Source organism: Astatotilapia calliptera, chromosome 14 (genome assembly GCF_964374335.1).
Source record: "Astatotilapia calliptera chromosome 14, fAstCal68.1, whole genome shotgun sequence".
Taxonomy (NCBI): Eukaryota; Metazoa; Chordata; class Actinopteri; order Cichliformes; family Cichlidae; genus Astatotilapia; species Astatotilapia calliptera.
In genome coordinates, this window is record NC_137435.1 from 32,532,366 (window position 1) to 32,553,544 (window position 21,179).

The following is a 21,179-nucleotide window of genomic DNA, read 5'->3' on the forward strand; positions in this document are numbered from 1 at the left end:
AACATTGGGGTTTCAGACAAATATAAAACTTTTTTTTAAAAACGTATTAGTCAGAATTACCAGGAAATTCACTTCTGTTAGGTTACACACTCTTTGTCTAGAATATTTATCCCAATCATGCTCACATGTGGAGGTTGTTAAGATAATACAGCAGGGCCACGATAGGGAATATGTAATAAATTAAAAACAATGAACTTAAATAGCCGTAAATGATTAGAATTAAGATATCTACAGTAAATAAGTTATCATATAATAAGTTATCAGAACTCATAAAAAAAAAAACAAGGTGAATTGGCCTTTCATTGCTGTAATGGCCTTGTTGACTAATATTGGCATCTCGGCAAGTACCATGGCTTTCAGATATCAGTGCCAAATGATTTATGTCAGATGAAAAAAGAAACATATCAGCTTGTTATTCAAAGTTTTATCAACCACAAATTTCTTGATATTGTTGATCTAAAAAAAAAAAAGGGGGGGGGGGGGAGGGCTGGAGCCATTAGAAAAGCTGTTTAATGTAGTTTTGTAACCTGGGATCAAAATGAATCTGTGAAAACAACAAAAACCTCCACACACAATTTATTGAAATGACTCCCAGATGTGTGCGTGTCATCTTTGACATCAAGCATTGTTTACCAGGTCCAGTCTGTTCTTCACTCTTGTTTCTTGCACCATCAAAAATCCTTTCAACTCACAGAAAACTTAGAAACTCATATCCATGCTCTTCTTACATTACATTACTTTCTGTATTCCTGTCTTCAGGAATGCAACACTACAAAGGCTATAGAAAGTCCATTATCTATTTTATAATCACCTCAATGATTTATGGGCTCATTTCTTCTCTTTCTTTCTTTCAACACCCATTATTTCTTGATTTTTTTCAAAGATGCTCTATAAATACAGTTATTCTAAAACTTTCTACAATACATTTCCCATCCAGTCAGGTTTTGTGTGCTGTAAATTGCAGTATCAAAGGGCTTTTGCAGGCTGAGATCAGGAGAGCAATAAAAAAGATTTAGGGAAATAAAGTGAACAGGAATGTGCCAGTATCCTTGTGTCTAAACTAAATGCGTCCAAAGAAAATCCACAAATTTAGAGTTATTACAACAGCAAAAAAAAAGCTTAAAATAACATCACACTTCAATCAAGTGAAGGCCCTTTTCTGGGTTATAGAGGACAAACAGTGGATTCAGTTACATTCAGGTGCACGTTGCCTGACTTTTCCCCAGTTTCTGCCTCTACCTACTGCCTGTTTGACTACTGATGTATCTGTGACACTTTCAGATGATCCGGTCTATTCTAGGCCTGCTTGGTGGCTGAACTCAGATAGTATAAAATGCTATTTTCCACGTGACTTCATTTTAAAATTCAACATTTCAAGAAGCCATGGAGGAGCTGATTCTCCTTGGAGTAAATCTGTGTCTATGACCCTCACTTCAGTCTCACTGCTTCCTGCTCAGCTAGTCAGAGGGCTTCTTGCAGTTTTCTTTGGCTAGTCTGAGTCTGGACAGGATGTGTTTTTTAGGGAATTTTAGAGTGGTGCACCCAAACTGGCTCACGCCTCCGGTATCTCCCGGAAGTTTTTCCCGTCTCTGAACCCAGCTGCGCCAGCCGGGTTTCCAACAGTACACGCTGTCGTAAAAGCGCGAGCCATTTTCCCCTCCCAACACATAAATCCGTCTTTTCCACCTGGCCACACCCCCTGCTGCAATCCGCCGAGGCAACCCCGGAAAAACGACGGGGCTTGGAGCTCGGTCACTTCCGCCACCCGCTCCCCCTCGCTGCTCTGCGCTGACCAGCACCCCTCCCCCAGTCACCTCCCTCTCCACCCCTGACCCTCTGCCTTCTCTGAAAAACAGCACACGGCCTGTAGCGTCCAAAGTCTCCAGGTTGGTGTAGTTACCATCCAGGAACTTGGTGGTATCCCTCATGTATCCCCCAATGGCGCACACTCCACCTCGCACTGCTACTCCTCCAGCGAGGCAGGTGGCACCTGAATCTAGTGCCACACGTGTCCAGCAGTCTGTCAGGGTGTGATAAATAAGCACGCCTGAGTGGACCACAGCTCGGTTCTGTTCAAGTGTGGTTCCACCCAGGAGGTAAAGTCTTCCACGTAGTGCTGCACAGGCAAAGGCGCGCAGGGGAAGCGGTAGCCGAGGCCCAGGACTCCACTGAAGTGTGGTCAGGTCCAGAGTCTCACTGGAGTCCAGGAGAGCTGAGCGGTTGCTGCCACCCAAAGCATAGAGTGACTCTCCACATCCAAGGAGGCCTAGCATGGCCCGGGGCTGGACCATCGAAGGCTGCTCTATCCAGCGGTCCAACACAGCATCGTATTCATGCACGGCTGCAGACACAGAGCCGGTCCGCAGGATCCCACCAGCTACAAAAAGCCTGTCGCCCACAGCTGTGCAGCCAGGACTGACAAGTGAGCCGAGTGGTGCTAGCTTCTCCCACTTCCCTGTCCGAGGATCAAAGCAGTCCACCGTGTAGTCTCTTGCAGCTAAATACTCATCTTCCCGAGGCGTCAGGTCCACACAGACAATCTTTTTCTCAAACATTCCCTCTCGTGGTCTGAGAGGCCCGCCGAGGCCTTCTCCTGCTGCTGCTGGCCCCAGTTCTTGACTCAGTCTTCGGCTCTCTTCCTGGGACAACAGCCCGGGGCGCAGGTGGTGAAGCAGCGCCGGCATGTGAGCGTAGCGATCCAAAGGCTGGTGCTCTGCCCAGCGGCGTGCCGCATCATATACCTCTGCCTCCGAGTCCACGCCCAGACGGTCGGAGCTCAGAAGACTGCCTAAGGTGCCGTGGTCGAGCAGGAGGAAGTCTTTCTGGCGGGCCACCCGGGGAAAGTGCTGGGCTACCAGTCGCAGGGAGGCACGCAGCAGGAGCTGGTCATGGTGAGAGCGAGCCAGAGAGTACATCCCCAGGCAGTTGTCCACTGAGAGGTGCTCAAAAAGAAACCTGAAGCATTTAAAGTGAGAAAAAAAAAGCAGAAAAATGTCAAAGAAAAACAGAAGAAGAGAAAAAGGGAATGACACAAGATGATTTAATTGCCATCTTCATCTAGAAAACAGAATAGGTTTTATTTTAATTACAATCTAAAGTCAAAGTAAAAACGTAGCCACTTGAACTGTAACATCTAATTACTGAGGATATTAACTTTACCTGGAGCACAGGTCCTGGAGGGGCATGACCTGAAGCCGGTTGGCAGCCACAAACAGATCCTCAGCTGTATCCAGGGAGAGCCCAGCCTCCCCAGTGTACACAAACTGGATGATGGTTTCCATGACAGATGGCGTCACTTCCTCAAGCCGGATCTCTGTGAGGCGAGACTCCACCAGCGGGCTGGTGAACATGGCCCGAAAGTACGGACTCACGGCTGCTAAAAGGACTCTGATGGCAAAGAGAAGTCGAGGGAGAGTCAAAAGAAAAGAAGAAGTAGATGGGTGAGACATTAAAGTGAACCACAACAAAATGTAACAAATAAACAATTAAGAAAACTTCCTGTTACTGTACAAATTTAGGTTTTATACAATGGATCCATAGATGCACACAAAAAATAAATAAATTCCTTAACAAAACTGAAACTTTCATGTTGCATAATTACAAGACAGTCTGTAATTTTATGTAATCTTATATTAGCACAAACAGTCATAGTGCCTATAGAAACATGTAGAAAAACAGAGACATACGTTTGAAATTACTGTTATTTTTTTTACGTTGCGATATCTCAGGGATTAAACTGTATTTACACTTCTGTCCACTGACTGAAAGGGGAGTTTCTGGTCCAGCCCACTCAAGCTTAAAGTCAGTTGTATGTGGCCCATGGTGTAAAATGAGTTTGACATCCCCGATCTAACAGGACAAATACCTCCCAAAAGCATTACAGAGCTTTAAAAATTTCAGGCTTGAACTGTTTTCTTTCTTTTCATCACACACACTGGTGCTCTTATTCAGAATATAGCAAAGGATGACTCATCTGGTAAGTTCCTATACTCCACTCCTAAACCTGTGCCTTTACAGTTTTTGTAACACTGAAGTTTCCATTGCACGTCTTTTAATGGCGAGTTTCTGCACTTCAACCCTACTGCAATAACTATTCTTCCAAGCAGACCATTTTCCCGAAGGACAAGCTGCCCTGTCTTCTCTTACATATCACTCTAAACCACGGGTATCAGTGCTAACAAATGCATGCAGTTGACTGACGGGAAATTTTCATGCAGAACTACACATTATAACATGTGGCTTTTTATCTTCTTCTGCCCTTGAGGCAATGGTGGTTGTGATAGCTTTGGAAAGCACAAAAACATTGGGAAATGACACTGCTGTGAATCACACTGGAATTTCAAACATAATGCAGATGTGACTTTTGTCTCTTTTTCTAGTGTGCCAGATGAGCTGCCTTAGTAAAAGGCTCTTCTCAGCTCATCAGTAGATGAGCACCAATGCACACTCTTTCAAAGTCACTTGCATCATTATATAAAAATCGCAATAATCTAGACCTGCTCATAGCTCTCTTTTTCAGAGGCTGGTTCTCTTGCTATTCCACAGCATTTTAAGGCGATAAAAGAGCTGTAGCTGTTCACTTTAATACAAAGTTTCAAAGCTGTGTCAATCCAAATCAAGAAAGCTATCACGATGAGCACAGAGCTACACTCCCTTCTCAGATTCAGACAAATTCTGCAAGCATGAATGGACAAAGCTTCGAACTACAAATAGATGATGACCCAAAGCAAAAAGACAACCCAAGAGTTTCTTAAGGCAAGAAAAATGTGAGATTGTTCAATGTCCAAGTCAGTCACTTGATCCTAACTCAACAGAGCAGCTATTTAGTTACTAAATACAAAACTGAATGCAGAGAGACCCAAAAACAAACACCTCACTGGAGGAAACACAACATTTGGTGACATCCATGGATTCTAAATGTCAGGCATCTCATCTCAATTCCTCTGAACCTCTGAAAACTACTGAAAATTGTTACAAAATGACAGAGAACAGGTCTCACCTTGTACTGCTCCTTAATTTTCCAACTAAAGCTAAATGTCTGCACTCCAAGTAAATTATTTACTGATGGTTTGATTTAAAATCCACTGTGGTGGCATACAGAGGTAAAATGACAAAAACTATAACACTGTCTAAAAACCTAAGGACCAGAGCGTATAAATAAAAGGGACATTTATTTGTCAGTGCTAGAAAATCAATTTTGCAGTCTTTCAGTGTTCAAAGCTCTTCAAGTCATGTTTTTGAGTTTACTAAAGAAAAAAAAGGGAAAAAGGAATAGTCAAGTAGCTTTATTGTCATTTCAACCATGTGCAGTGGTACACTACACAGTGAAGACAACGTTCCTCTGATATTGCTCTCATAATTACATATTGATAGTGTGTAATTACTACAAAAACTGTAAATACACAGGGGCAGGCACTGGTTTGTGGAAACCACCATGTTGCATCATCACCTTGAATACAGTGGCCGAGATGCACATTGCTGTTCTACTGTTTTATGAATGAGCCCACACACTCAGTACGTCAAAGGTGGAAAAGAGAAGTCATGCTGTGGAGGCAAACTGTACTTCAGACTTAAGATATGAAGGATATTATATAGGTTTTATCATCTGAGATAGGGTCCTGTTCACCAAAGTCAGGGCTCCAACACAGGAAAACATGCATCAACATGCTTATTTATTCCCAATATTGTCAATAATTACTTATTGTCAGGGAATTAGACCCTTGCATCTCCATACCCTGTAACATATGGCAATCATACCTGTGACACATGAACTTCTTTCCTTCAACAAGGAGGGTAACATCACACAGCTGCTGAGCATCCAGGAGTTGCTTCAGTCCTGAAAGACAGAGAAGAAAGAGGTGGGAGGAATGAGAGAGTGGCAACAGAAGGTAAGATCAGCCCAATGTAGTGCAGGAATAGAGAAACCCCAGCCTTGTCATTTTCTAATGTCCCACCATGAGTTATGTAGTCCCCCAGCGGGGTGGTGCTGTCATCGGGGAAGTCCTCCTCCTCTGAGTCGCTGTCTGACAGAGGCTCCCCTCCGCCCCCGTCTCCGTCCTGCCACGGCTGGGGACGCCAGGTGACTGTGCCCCCCCGCACAGCATTCATCTGAAGGTGTGGACACAAGCAGAGAATTATACACATGCATTATGCATTTAACATCAGCAAACACAGAACAGGCTGATCTTTATGCATCCAAGGACCATCATTATACCCAGAGACTGTGGACACATGGCCCAGATAGCACCTACCTCCAAATCACTGGCAGAAAAAGGTATGCTTTCCTAGCCACACATTATGAGAGCATTGCAATACAGTGCATGTTAAGAAACTCGTTGATTTTAATATCACATGTGTGATACTTGCCATAAAAGGTGGAGTTTTAAAAATTCCAAAGCACACTGCTCATAGAGGCTGTGATGGGGGATTTTTTTTTTAGCTTTCATTTACCTTTGCTCTTCTTCTCGTTTCCACCGTGAAAGCTGGTTGGGTCTCACTTTCAGCAGGAACTGGTGAGGCAGTTTGGAGCAGACCGACTGTATCCAAGTACCTCGTTTATTGTCAAAAACTTGGAAGCATTTGGTTGTCTTGGTCCTCCGGACTCAGCTGAAACGCTTGTCCCGGCCTGCGGTGAAGAGGCGTCAGGCTACTCGTTGCTCGTCAGGCTACTCATCCAGCCCTGTGTACACCATCACCAACTGGAGGTACAAACTAGCTTAAAAAAAGAAAAAAAATCTCCTCCTGTGCAAACGCGTCTCGTCGTTACACACATCAGTCCACCATGGCAGTGTACACAGACGCTCAGCTCGGTGGTTAGCCGGTAATAACTGCAGCTTTTAGGGCTCACGGAGCTGAAAATTGTGACTGAGTTCAGCTCCTGTCGGCCGCACTTGTCGTCTCTGAACCGGATTACCGCAACGGTAAACTTCCGTTCATCTGATTGGCTGACCTTTGCCCCGTGACGATTGTTTGGGGAGGATGAGCCGTTTCCTGTTACTGGATTTAAAAAAAATAAATCCTGCTCCTCCACTGTGACAAAAGTTGCGTTAAATAACTACTCGTTTCTCTCTCTCTTCCAAATTTAATTGTTTACAAAAATTTGTTTGGTTTCTAGCTGCGGTAACACTGGTTTCCGCATTCATGCTGCATTCATGGAAGATACGGACTTTTTAACAGCCAGAACTAGCGCTACCTAGTTAAACTGACACCTAAAAATATAAATTTATCATAAATCAAAAATATTAATAATAATAACAATGAAAATAATAATGAAATACACAAACATTGCCTCAAATGTTCGGCACACATTGATAACCACGAGAAACTTCAGTTGAGCAAGAGCCTAAACAGAATACGGCGTTGATTGTTCCTATACCTCCATGAACGCATCCTCAGCTAAAGAGACAAACATGGCGACCTGCATCGGCATGGTCGCTAAAGTTGGGGGTTTTGCAGCTGCTGTGCTAAAGCCGGTAGCCAGACAGTGTCCAGTGCATAGCGTAAATGTATTTGTCCCGCATCGCTTGTCGCATGGAGTCCGGAGTCGTTTGTACGAGCATGTCCGTGAAGGCTACAGTGACAAGCCTGAGCTGGACATGAGAGCTGTGTGTGAGGAGACTGACAAAGTCATAGCGAATGTAGAGAGCAGGAAAGGGGACCTGCGAGGGGACGATGTGAGGAAAATTGTAAGCGGTTTTAGTTACTAATTAAGTACTGTTTGTGGCATTAAAACACCATAATTTTATCCTATGTCACTATTTTCTAAAGTTTTTCTGGGTGTTATCGCTTCACTGAAAAATCTGTTTTTACAATAAGCCTCCACATGCATTTGCTTAAAATGTAACTGGGACATGATTCGCTCCAAACGTGTGATGCCACAAACTCCCACTGATACATAGATGTGTAAAGATTTCATACAAAATCTTTTATAACCCTGAGAATTAAAGCTGAAAGTCTGCACTTAAATTGCATCTTGATTCCCTGATTTGCAATCCACTGTGGTGGTGGTGTACAGAGGCAGAAAAAAACCCAGTCTTTTCCCCTAACATTATGGACGGCACTGCAAATCTTGCCTGGATCTAAAAATTGACAAAAATGTCTAGTCATGCTGACTGACCTTAAAACTACACTACTTACCATAATAAAAAGTGACGTCTTTGGTCTGAATACTTGTGACTGTAAATAAGATATCCTACCATGAAATCATCTGGGAAACAAAAAACAAAGCAGTTGTTTAAAATTAGATCGACTGTGTTAAATTTGACTGATCGGTTCTCAGTGTTTTTACATATGTACACCTGCTTATTATCACTGCTGTCTAATGTGCTTGCTTTTGACTCGATCATCCTGATTGTCTACCTTTTAGGTGTGTGTGTGGCAGGAGCTCCAGGCAGTAAAGACAGAAATCTCTGAGCTGGAGGAAGAGAAGCGGCGCATCAGTGATATAGTCAGAGCACTAGTGGTGAGAAATAGTTATTACAGCTCTAAACATTATAACCAGAATGAACTTCAGTTTCTATCGAGGTTTGCGTCATCATTTACTCTGCTTTGAGGTTTTTGTTGTTGTCAGAGAGTAGATTTCTGTGACCTAACTGATCTTTTCCTCACAGACAAAGGAGGACAAGAAAGCCCTCGCCAATGTAAGTTTCACTTCAGAACCTTGTCTCTTTTGTTACTGAGTCAGTTAACCTTCCTACTCCCCTGTGTTTTTGACCTATAATAAATCTCATGTGGCACCACTTCTGAGTCTTTGCTCTTTTCTATTCTTTAGCTTCCAGAGTACAACCAAGCTCTTCAGAAGGGCAGAGAGATCCGCAATAGACTCAATCATCTGTACCACAAAGAGACCGAGCTGGATGAGGAACACTATGGCCGAGCACTCAGGCTGCCCAACACTACACACCCTGATGTGGTCAGGATACACTATGCACACACACTACTTTGTCCTGAGCTGCTTGGGAGAGATTTACTGTGAAGCTCAAGTCACTAAGCATAAGTTTCTCTTGCTCTTTCCAGCCAATAGGAGATGAGAACCAGGCGAGGGTGGTGGAGCTCGTGGGACAGAAACCAGGTGACTAATGAGATGAGAAGTGCAGATTTCTAAACTTTAAATTGATTACCTAATATTTTTTTTAATGAATGCTGACACAAACGTTTGTGTGTGTTTCTGGTACAGAGTTTGACTTTAAGCCCAAAGGACATGTAGAGCTGGGGGAAGAGTTAGGACTCATCAGGCAGAGGTGAAGATGACTCTGGTTGTTGTTTACAGTCCTTCACTGTACTGTATGTCCACTATAACACTGTCTAATATACAGTACAAGCTACTTTAATTTAAATAAACTGCGCTATTCACATTTCCTCTGTCCACTGCTGCAGGCATCTAGCTCATGTCTCAGGCCACAGGTCCTACTATCTTCGAGGAGCCGGGGCCAGACTTCAAGCTGCACTCCAGAACTTTGCCCTTGACACGCTACAGCGACGGGTATGTGTGTTTGGTCATTTGATGTGATCCCCGGATAATTAATGTTAGTAGTGTGTATTATTATATCTATATATATATATATAATATCTAGACATGCCAAACATGGATTCCTCCTTTGACTCCTACAGGGCTTCATTCCCATGGTTGTGCCTGATATGCTGAAGGGTGCAGTGTTTGTGAGTACCAAAGCTCAGGTTTCTAAAGTCACAATAAAATACTTTTGTCATACACTATACATAAAGGATGGCCTCATCCATCAAGACACTCACTATTCTGTGTAGTCTTGTCTTTCAGCCTCATTTTAAGGCTTTAATTTGAGTTTATTGTTTGCCAGATATAAGCACAGTTTAGGAGCTCAGTTTTGCTGATGAGTAGGCACTCACCTGTCACTCAAAGTGGCTATGCCCCCAACTTAAAGCCTTAATAAAATGAAAATGACTGAGTCAGATACATTCACATGGCTACCTTGTCATAACCTTTGTAATTAGCCATAGAGATGAAAACCATTTTTCAAAACCAGGCCGTAAACATATTCATATCTGTAGCAAAGTTGAGCATTTTAACATGGGAGTCTTTGGGGATTGACTCACTTTTGGTGCTAGCACATCTGCATTAATCTCATTTTTCAGCTCATTTTTCAAACAATTTAAATTTAAATTATTCTAAATGAATTGTTTTGCAGTTATATATAAATTTTCGTTGAAGTAACTGGGCACAGCCACAGATAATCTCACTCTGCTCTCTGATTTGACCCACCTCCAGGAGGGTTGTGGGATGCAGCCCAATGCCCACAGCTCACAAGTCTACTCACTGGACCCTGCACGTTTCCCAGACCTCAACCTGGCTGGAACTGGAGAGGTTGGGGTGGCAGGTAAAGCTTCTTTTTCCATTTCCTCACAGTTTCAAATAACCAGCTGGTTGTGTATCAATACAGCAACAGTGTGTTGTATTGTTTAGTAAGCCTACAGCTATCGAGTGTAGTAACTGAGAGAAGTTTGCTTAGTCCTAACAGCAATCCTGTATTCGATCGATTGCTGAATTGAGATGTCGTGTGTCTTGCTGTCCATCAACTTATCAGTAGTCAGGTTTCAGTAAAGAAAAGCTCTCGTGGATCTCTGTATGTTTAGTTGCGTTTCTTTAATCTGGAGAGGGGTGGTAATGTGTAAACTGGATGCATCCATTTGTATCTCTTCCCTCAGGCTATTTCATGGATCATGCAGTGAACTCGAAGGACCTTCCTGTCAGGTGAGGTACACCCCACCTCTTACTTTGAGATATATGGAATAATTACACGTAATGCGATGCTGTCGTGTCTGTGTGCAGGACGGTGTGCAGCAGCACCTGCTACAGAGCGGAGACCGACACAGGCAGAGAGACATGGGGGCTCTACAGAGTTCATCATTTCAATAAGGTCAGAAGCCACACAGAAGTTTAATGTGTACATTTGCTGTACATGGACAAACCAATGATAATGTAAGTGGTTATTTGCTTGTGCGGCTGCTTGCTTCTATGTGCGTCTGTGCAGGTGGAGATGTTTGGAGTGACGGCAGACGAGACAGGAGAAGAAAGCTCGCAGCTGCTGCAGGAGTTTGTCAGTCTGCAAAAAGAGATGTTTTCTGCACTGGAACTGCACTACAGGTCAACACACACACACACACACACACACACACACACACACACACACACACACACACACACACACACACAGTCTTACTGTCTCCTCAGCTGTGTCCTCAGCTCGGACAAAATGATATTGTGGAAATATTCTGAAATGCAAAAATGTCAATGCTCCTCCCCGTTTTCTCTCAGAGAATGCTTGCACTGGTTGTAAGAAATAGTTTTGTGTAGTGAGGAAAGATGGAAAGCTGAGCATAATAACAAAAGACCAAAGATATAAAATATTAAGTGTAAAGGTATTTTTAGTGTTGATGTGTAAACACTGTTTTCCGTGTTTCTGTGGCTCTGTATACCCACTACAATGGTCGCTTTGTTCCACAACATCATCTCACAGTCACTTGTATTTATATCCAACATTAAGACGCTGCAGTATTTTTCTGAACACTAGGTGTCGCCACTCAGACAATATTGCCACATAAGCATAAGTGCTGATATAGGAGGAGAAGAACTCAAAAACAGAAGCCAACAATTTGTCCAGTGTTTTTTGTTTTTTCCCACTACAAACTCAGGCTTTCTGTTCCAACGTCTGTATATCCGTGTGTCTCTGAGCTTCTGTACTGGTATATCATTAAAATGGCAGTATAGACTGACAAGATCCTACACTAGTCTCTTCAACTCAGCTGCAGTGGCCATGGCACAGCTGGCTACGTTACAAAGATCAAGATGTGCATGACTGGCTGAAGCAAGACAGGATGTGATGTCAAATTCAGTGCGCAACACAATGAACATATTGGGGCCATAAATGTTTTCTGGCCATTATTAGCGTGGTAGTGTTTAGTTTTTTTGGCCAGGTGAGGTTTGCACCCTTATTATTCCATTAGTTCACTGGAAATCTCAATATGAGGTCCAAAGAAATTGAGATTTTTCCATTGAAAGTGGAAAAGTCCATTAGGCTGTAAAGCCAAAAGAAACCTATCAGATATAAGAAACTGGTACATCCTTTAAAAGAAGGATTGCACTGGCCAGCTTTGCCAGAAATCATTTGAAAGAGCCTCAACAGTTCTGGAAAAAAAATCAGTGGACAAATGAAACCAAAATGGTGTTTAAGAAAAGTATGGAGGAGGAGAGAAATGGCTCATGATCAGAAGCATAACACATCATCTGTAAAACATGGTGGAGGTAATGTTGTGGAAAGGACATGTATGGCTAGAACCAGGTCACATGTGTTGGTGACTGGTGACATTATGACCTCGTCCCTCTTCTTCTCGGTAAAGCTTGGAATAATTTCAGTACTTCTGAAAAAAACAAAAGCAAAAAAACAAAACAAACCTTCAACTTCGACTGGAAAGTGACCCGATTAGGATTTGTCAGTCACATTTTTGGCCATTCAAATATGAACAGGTGAGCTGCGTTTCAACGGTACACATGTGTCTAAAAGGATAGAATGATGACTTTTTATATCCAAGGGGTCGAGTCTGGGGAGAAATGCTTCTAAAGTGCTCATTGACAGGCTGACAATCCCATGTAGTCATAAAGCAGTGAGTTTGGTTGAACCCTGTTCTGTCTTGAATTTGAAGTGAAACAGAAAAAAAGTAGATTTAAAGCTCAAGTCACCCAATGTCTACAGAAAATGCAGCACTACTTTCACTTTACACATCCCTCACATGTTGAGATCTGACCCTTACCTGTGACTATTTTCTTCTTCAGAGTGCTAGACATGCCGACAGAGGAACTTGGCCCTCCGGCACACAGAAAGTATGACATTGAAGCCTGGATGCCTGGGAGAAACAGCTATGGAGAGGTCAGCCCTGTTATATAAATATTACCCATTTACCTACTTACTTCCAGTTACCTCATTTCTATTTCTAATCAAGAAGCTTTCAGTTTGTACAGTCAATAGCGACTCACACCACTCCTGCATGAATAAATTTACGGACTGGTTTTTATAATTGTTGCTCATTTTATATCCTCTGTATCTCAGGTTTCCAGTGCGTCCAACTGCACAGACTACCAGAGTAGACGCCTCAACATCCTGTATGAGAGAGAGGACGGCAGTCTGCAGTACGCCCACACAGTAAGACTGCAGATGATGCTGCACTGCTGTATATTGCTGCTGGTTAGATATACCACCTCCGTAATCTATGTTTTCTTCCTCATCCTAGGTGAACGCCACAGCGTGTGCAATCCCCCGAACAGTAATCGCCATCCTAGAGACGCACCAAACCAAAGTAAGACACTAGCAGCATTTTTTCCCCCCCACATTAGTTTTTTCCCCCACATTATTATGAAAGACAGTTCTGTAGTATATTCCCCTCATGTTTCTCATAATAAAACGTCAGCTCATCTACCTAACACAGTGTATAATGTGTAATATTTGTGGTGTTGTGACTGTTGTGATTCATGTTTCTCTAAATCATTTCTGTCAAACTCACATCCTAGCCTTCCAAACATTTTTTTCTGGGACTTTGCACATACACGTGAGGTTCTAAATAAATTTTACTCGACCTAGTTACAGCAGCTGTCTGCAGTAATGCGCCCCGTGCACACGCCACAGTGGAACAACAAAGGAAAGTTGAGGCTGCTGGGAGAGAGACAACTTCTTTACTGAGTGTAAAGAAAGCTGGTGACTCTATGTGCCACAAGACAGTTTGTGTTTGCAAAGAATAATTTGTTTTGTAATTCTGAATCAGCACACAGAGCCACAGAAGGGTTAGAAGTTGTAAAAGGCAAGTCTCACTGCAGCAGTGGAAACGGCAACCGAGTCAGGTTGAGGTTGAATGGTACAGGTGAACTTCAAGATCAAGGATCTTTAAATTTTTTCTAAAACCCACTGAGCTGTCACGTTCAGGCTCTATACCAGGGGTCTCAAACTAGCGGCCCACATCACCCCTACTTTATATTGACGTGAAGTTACTTTTTTGTTAGGGAGGATTTGTTTGTTGTTGAGTGCAATGCTACAATAAGTTCTTTAAAAAGGAAAAAATGACTTAATAGGAAGGCAATATGAGCAGAGAGTACAAACGTGATGAGGGATTGGGTGTGTTAGTTCAGTGAGAGAGTTATTTGTAAAGAAAACAATTTTCACTCGTAGTCCAAAACGAATGTGTACACTTAGGTCTGCATTTTTATTTCGGTAAATACAAACAAAATTATAGCAGAAGTGCTGGCACGTGTCTGGCCAGTTTGTTCATTTGGTAGTTCAGTGAAAGGCTTCAGTTAGTTAAGAGTGAGAACAATAATTGTGCTCACTTTAGCAGTTTTGTCTTGTTATACAAAATGTGAAATTTCAAAAAACAAACAAAACACGACATTTTTGGAAATATTTGTGGGTGTTTTTGTGATTGTTTTTTTTTTGTACTACTTGAACACTAAAGTGTCCCTCACACGAGATGACAGAAGTGGCCCACAGATATTTTAAGTTTAAAACCACTGATCTAGACTGTAGTAAAAGATGGATACCTTGACATCGCATATACCTGAGCTAAACACTTTCGCCGTTGTAGCAGGTTGATTTTTTTTTTCTTTTTTCGTTTTCAGCTGTTCTTTTGATTTGCTGCTGTGTTTGGATCATTGTGTTGGTGCTGATAGGCTGTGCGTGGTTTTACGTTTTCACAGAGGACTTGTTCTTGAAATCTTGAAGCTTTTCAAACCTAACTCATGCTGCCATGCTCTGTTTCTACATCAGAGGCTTTCTCCTTTCAACACTTCCAAACAATCCGTACTTGTATAATTGTGCCATCATGAACTTTAACCATTAAACTTCTCGGAGCATTGCACAGCCAACATTTGAGGTAAATTTGCTGGGATGTCCACTCTTAGGAAGGTTGTAGCACGTGTTAACACACACCTGAATGCTCCAGACCAGCAAAGTCCCAAAGTTCTGCTTTTTGTAAAGGTACTCGCACTCAATGATAATCAATTAATTAAGTGCATTTGAATAACACCAACTGGCTGTTAATTCTTATAGAAGTAGTGAGGGTGTATTTAGTTTTTCACAGGAATTGATAAAGTCTAGCTCTTTTTTCTCATATGTTTTCAAGAAGTTTTGAAACTAAGACTATACTTCCTTACGTTCTCTCACCAGGAGGGAACAATACGTGTTCCCCGAGCCCTGCAGCCTTACTTGAGTCTGGAAGTGATTGAGAAGCCAAAGTACACTCCACTGAAATACATCGGACCCAATCAGCGCTACCCACCACCAAGGCCGGCTCCTAAAATTAGATGACACTAACACAAGTTCAACACTCTAAACAGAAGCCATCGTCTACATAAATAAATAACTGTTTGTTTATTTAATGCAAGTGGATTGGTTGATTGACCGTGTCCCTCAAAAGACATAAAAAACGTTGAGAGTGAATTAAGTTTGTCAGTGTTTGAAAGAAGACCACTGTAAATAGATTCATTCCTTTGTCTAATGTAATGAAACTGGTGTCTTTTGTCTGGATAATTAGAGGAACAATAAGAAAAAAGCAATAAAAAGTGTGTATATCTCCAATATCGTTACTTTGGGGTTTTTTTCCAGGGGGCTGCATATATAGACCTTGTAGATGGATTAGCTCTACAACAAAAACACACTATGTGCCTTTGAAGGAGGGAGCTTGCAGTTGGATATTTAATAACTCCCAAAGGTGACATACAGACCTGTTAATGTGCCTTACATTACCAGCTGTTTCAAAGTGATCTGCTAAAATAATTGAGCAGCAGCTAGAGGAGGTGATGGAGCCTACAGGGAGCCTGCAATCAAAGTGTTATCCTAATAGTGTCATTGAAGAGCTTGTTGGCTGGGGTTTAAACAGAGCGCAGTTTAAGTTAATTTATTTTCACTTGACTCCAAGGAGAGCTGCATGCCCCTACTGTTATCAGAGTTGATGCGCAAATATTCTTTGCTAAGTACAGGACGTCAACCTGATTCTCTGGCACCGGTCTGGGCTTTAATCGGTCACCTGACACACACACACACAGAGGACTGTGCTCCGCGGCTCGGCTCCACCTCGCTCGGCGGGTGTGTGAAGAAGATCCAGCCCGTTATTTCAAGGTTATCTCCTGCAGGAGCCTCACTTTCCGGATCCTATGGGAATTCTGATAACCGCGGTGTTTCTCTGGGCTGCCGTCGGAGGTAAGCATTCATCACATCCATTAAACACACACACTGTGTGCATGCAGGGCGCTTTTAGTGTGAAGTGGCGGCAAAAAATTGGCAAGCTAAGCCGAAGACGACCCAGTTCTTTACACGCTACTACCTCAGCTACTCTTTTTACCGCCATGGAGCCGGCTTTGTGATAGAAACACACACAATAAACGCGTTTTAGCGCTACTTTGTGGCGCAGACTGGCGCTTTATGCTAACCTAATGGCGGAATCCGCAGGGGTTTAAGACTAATAGGCTAAACAGGAGCGTTGTTACATAATTTGTTGTGCGCCCACCTTTGTGTTTGTGTGCCTGTGGGGCGATGCTGCTTCTGCCCGTAGACACATTTCACACACAGAGGAGTATTTCAGTGTTTAGGGATTCCCGGCTTTGTCCGCTACTAATCCAAATGGAAAAAGCTCCGCGCGCAGGTGAGCGGAACAGCGCACACGTGCGCGTGATGCTCAGCTGCACGCGCCAGCCGCTGCGAGAGCCAGCGTAATCAATTATAATCTGGGGGGAGTGTGCTTCACACACACACGCGCGTGTCTGCAGGGGCGCACAGCTCTGTCAGTAACCTATAGAGGATACTACAAGCTGTGGGTTAGAGTTGTGTCGCAGTGTGTGAGGGCAATAACCCCACCCTAACACTATACAACCAAATCTATTATTACATTTGGTTGTAATAATACTGCATAATGCAACTGCCGCTCCACATCTGTCAAAGCCAACACTCCATATTGCGCATCCTTCAACCCCCCCCCCCCCATAATAAATGCACCTATTCCTGATGCAGACAGACATTTGGGGGCTTGTTGAGCAGCTCGTGTACTCCACTAATTTGACTTGGACACGTGATGTATTCATTTCTGAGCGGACAAGCCGAAATAAAGCCAGATCACGGTGATAATTATGGTGCTGGGGTGTCCCAGCTTGCACACACACACTTCGTCATCACATGGACATGCAGACTGTTAAAAGGCCAAACTGTAGGCAGCTCACGTGTCTGCGAGGGGGCACCAGTGGTATCAGCTGGTCCCGTATTGATCCTGCACTGATCGGGCTGCGAGCTGCGATCCCACAGAGCCCAGATAAAAGTCATAGCTTTAATTTTCCTCAGTGTCTTTTATTATTTATAATTATTTGTGAATACATAACATTTGAAGTCATGTTTGATGAAGTGAACCTTTATGGAGTCTTTCAAACAAAACCGTTGTTGTTAGCTGATAGACACAATCAAAGTGAAGTGGTTTTAATAAATAAGCTGATGAGAAACACTAAGAAAACAAAACAACTGTTGATTTCCATTATGTGACTCAGAGATATATATATTTTTTGTAGATGTGAGTAATTCCTTAGAAACTTCCTTAGAGAAATTCTCCTTTGTGTATTTTGGGTGGCACTGTTAGTGTGGTATGCTTGGCAGTGGTGGTTTTGGAAGAAAAATGCACTTCATGCTAATAGAAGTACACGCTCATTAGGCATTTTAAGTCAGTCAAAAAATATTATGACAGTTAAAAACTTATTTATTTTTCCCTTTTTATGTCAGGGGCCCAGACTTGATGATATTTGCCTTTATTTATGCATGATTTTCTTCATAATTGTGATGGCAAAGTACCACTAAAAAAAACAAAAAACAATCTTGTAAAGTAAAGTTAACATGTGCGATGACATTTGTAAACAAAGAGTGAATAAAGCTGCTGGAACTGAGCAGCATCACGTCTCACACTTCAAACAGTCCTCGCTCCCGGCGCGCAATAATGAAGGAGAGGGTTGCAGGCTGCAGGATGAACATGGATTCTTGGTCCTCGCTAGATGCAGTGTATCACCGTGAGGAAAAGGCACCAGCAGAGCAGCTTAGTGTGCCTTTAATGACTGGCTGGCTTGTGTGGTATTGGTGACTGATTTAACCCGGGTGGGAAACGACCTTGTGAGCTAAAGCTTCTGGGAACGACTGCATCCTGGAGTGCGAGAGAGAAGGGGGGACTGGGAGTTAAGCACATTAACAAGGGAACAGCTCCACCTACGCTCGCACAGAGCAAACGGTTGGAAAGTAAACAAACTACTTCATCTGTGGTGCAAGGTTTCAGCTCCTTTTACTGATAGAAAACTGCTGATTACATTGATTTTTAGTCCAATTGTCCCTCCGTGCCTCACCGTGTTCACTCTGCGTCTCTGTCTGTGTTTGTGTTTCAGTGGGAAGCCGGCCAGTAATCTCACCCCTTAATGATGCAAAGGTGAGGAACAAGACTTTATTTTTGAATTTCATCCATCAGTCTGCTGCTTTTTAATTACTCAACTGTAAAATATGTGTGTGTGTGTGTGTGTGTGTGTGTATTGTACCATTAGGTTGAATGTATTATTCAGGAGACACTGAATGAAGATGGGTCACCGCACGATTGTGGCCCACAGCTAGCAGGTAGGTAACCAATTAGCTGTTCTTAAGAGATCAGATGGTGTCATGCAGGGTTTGGTGTGTGCGGTTTGATTGCACGGTGATTAGGCTCGCTTGTGTCTAATTGTTTTTTGCAGATGAACTTGATGAGGTGCACAGGCATCAGGGTCTTCTCAGGGAGCTGCAGAAACTGGCTGATGATGGTACACATAAATTCACACTGCCTCAGTCTGATGTTGTTTTTAAGATATTACTACTAAAAAACCCCCATAAAACATGGGCACTTATATTTGTTGTCTTTTTTTATGTCACACTGACTGTTTCCATTTTTCAGAGAGAGATAAGGAGCATGATGATGAACGTCAGCGGTACGAGTACAATCTGGCCAATGATGAGAAGGATGAGAATGACTTCGAGGAGACGGGCGAGGACGAGAGAGATCTGAGCAACCTCGCAAAGGAGAGAGAGGGAGAGGAAGAAGACAAAACAGAGGATGATGACACCAAGGAGAAGGTGATGGAGGAGCCGCGCATTGAAGACAGAGAGAGGGATGACGAGGAGGAACGAGCCAAGGAGCTCGAGGAGTTGCTTGCCGAAGAGCTCGCCAAGAAAGGCAAGGAGGAGAGAAATGACGAAGAGCTCAAAGAGCTGCTGAAGGAGCTTAAAAAGAAGAGGTATGAGGTGGTGAAGGAGAGGGAGATCCAGAAAGGCGCTGGGACGGAGCACAAGGACAAGGTGGAGGACAAGAAGAAGGAGCAGCAGGACAAAGAAAAGAAGGAGGAAATGGTGGAGGACTTGGAGAAGCAGAGGCTCGAGGAGAGGAGGAAGAATGAGGTGGAACTGATGGTGGAGAAAGAGAAGGTGGAAAAAGAGTTGAAGGAGCTGCTCAAGGAGCAGGACAGCAAGGGCAAGCTAGAGCAGGAGAGGGAGAGAAAGGAGAAGCAAGAGGAGCTGGATGAACTCGTCAGGAAGATGAAACGGGTGCAGGAGGAGGAACAGCAGGAGGTGCAGGGCAGGGAGAAAGAGGAAGACGAGGACCAAAAGACGGGGGAAGAGAAGAAGGAGGACAGTGAGAAGAAGAAGGAGGAGGGCGAGGAAGGAGACAAAGAGCCCGACTCTGAGAAAACAGAGACTGGATTTAAGAAGGAAGAGGCAGCAAAGGAGGTGGAGGTGAAGGAGCCCCAGCAGAAGAGAGTAATGGAGAAAGCGAGCGATGAGGCTACACGGCAGTTTGAGCGGGAGCGGTACAAGGGTGAGGAGGAGGAGGATGGAAACGGGGAGGACGAGGAAGATGAGGATGAATATGTCAGGGAGGATGAGGAGGGGCAGCAGGAGGAGGAAGACAATGAGGGTGAAGAGGAGGATGAAGAAGATGAAGGAGAAGTAAGTTAGAACAATTAATGGGTACATTCAGGCTTAACTGCAGATTACAGTGTAATTATACTGTAGTTACTTGGTAGTTATTGGAACCCATAGAATCATGATATCATCCTTGGTGATGTAGTATTGTTAAAGGGACACCAAATAACGACATTTTATTAAATAAATTAAAATTCTCTGGGAATACCAGAACCAAAAGGGGTCATGTGACCTGGCAACCTTGATAATCTCATTTTTAATCACATAAATAAATAAATAAATAACTGAAGTAAGATAACTTTTTTTAATTGGCTAAAACAAATACTGACAAAGTTTAAATCTGAGGACATTACATGCGGTTAAAAAAAGGTGATAAATCACAATGTATGTTACTGTAATATTCAGTATATCACAAAGTAAAAGATTTTACACTTTCAAAATCAAACATGAAGCATTAAGACCAATACGTCAGAGTGAAATGCAACTGAAATATATAAAATCAGTGGTTCATTTATTCAAACAATTAATCATTAAGGTAAATATGCTTGGTATATAGTCGGTGTATACAAGTCAATTTAATTTGACCAGACTCCATTAAATGGAACATTTATTATTGCATGTTTTGTTTTTTGTTTTTTTGTTGGTTTTTTTTGTTTTTTTTGGGGGGGTGTCTCTTGTTACATTGACAGTGGTTTGGGATAGTTGAAAAATATGCTTTCTCTTAGCTTGTCTGTTCAAATTACAAATGCACTGATTCCAGGCTTGTGCAACTGTTTTTTAATCTGCAGGAGCTGCTGGAGATTGAAGCAGAGCTGCGCAAAGTGGCTGCAGAGCTGAGGGAACTTCGCAGAGGATAAGATACCCATAACCCACACGCACAGCAGAATGACAAAACCCCTTTGTTGCATTCACAGTCACACATTCGGCTCACACAGTTTCCATTTAACAGCCTTCAAATCCCTTCAACACTCAGAGGAATCTGTAAATGGACATTAGTGCAAAGTGTACATACTGTTGGTTCATTTCTGCTTTTAGATTGCCTGGAGGGAAAAAGAATACTCTTTTTTTCTTCTCTTTTGGTCATTTGGATGTGTTTTTGTGTTGAAGAAAAAGACGTAGTTTTCCCAGAGAATCTGAAAGCTTGTGCTCATCACCGTTGCCCCTGTCTTCTCGAGTATCTGTAAATAACGTGCGTGAGGT

The 21,179-nt window shown here is 42.9% G+C and overlaps 3 protein-coding genes across 3 annotated transcripts; 2 read left to right on the forward strand and 1 right to left on the reverse strand.

Moving 5' to 3' along the window:
• Nucleotides 1-558: 558 nt before the first annotated feature.
• LOC113036485 (kelch repeat and BTB domain-containing protein 8) lies at nt 559-6,895 on the reverse strand. The gene is made up of 5 exons (XM_026192877.2): nt 6,451-6,895; nt 5,955-6,108; nt 5,758-5,836; nt 3,160-3,387; nt 559-2,955 (listed from the first exon to the last, which is right to left on the reverse strand). Exons 2-5 carry the CDS (start codon nt 6,106-6,108, stop codon nt 1,458-1,460), a joined length of 1,959 nt encoding a protein of 652 aa, XP_026048662.1. The 5' UTR covers nt 6,451-6,895; the 3' UTR covers nt 559-1,457.
• A 484-nt stretch (nt 6,896-7,379) lies between these two features.
• sars2 (seryl-tRNA synthetase 2, mitochondrial) lies at nt 7,380-15,593 on the forward strand. Its single transcript, XM_026192878.2, has 16 exons — nt 7,380-7,685; nt 8,366-8,461; nt 8,610-8,639; nt 8,771-8,911; nt 9,016-9,070; nt 9,176-9,239; nt 9,376-9,481; nt 9,610-9,657; nt 10,244-10,352; nt 10,681-10,726; nt 10,805-10,892; nt 11,007-11,119; nt 12,806-12,899; nt 13,080-13,172; nt 13,261-13,326; nt 15,183-15,593. The coding sequence occupies exons 1-16, from the start codon at nt 7,380-7,382 to the stop codon at nt 15,321-15,323; spliced, it is 1,596 nt and encodes a 531-aa protein (XP_026048663.1). The 3' UTR covers nt 15,324-15,593.
• Nucleotides 15,594-15,993: 400 nt separating this feature from the next.
• LOC113036557 (uncharacterized) lies at nt 15,994-21,062 on the forward strand. The gene is made up of 6 exons (XM_080288550.1): nt 15,994-16,214; nt 18,422-18,462; nt 18,575-18,644; nt 18,758-18,823; nt 18,955-20,003; nt 20,768-21,062. The coding sequence occupies exons 1-6, from the start codon at nt 16,169-16,171 to the stop codon at nt 20,834-20,836; spliced, it is 1,341 nt and encodes a 446-aa protein (XP_080144676.1). The 5' UTR covers nt 15,994-16,168; the 3' UTR covers nt 20,837-21,062.
• Nucleotides 21,063-21,179: the final 117 nt, after the last annotated feature.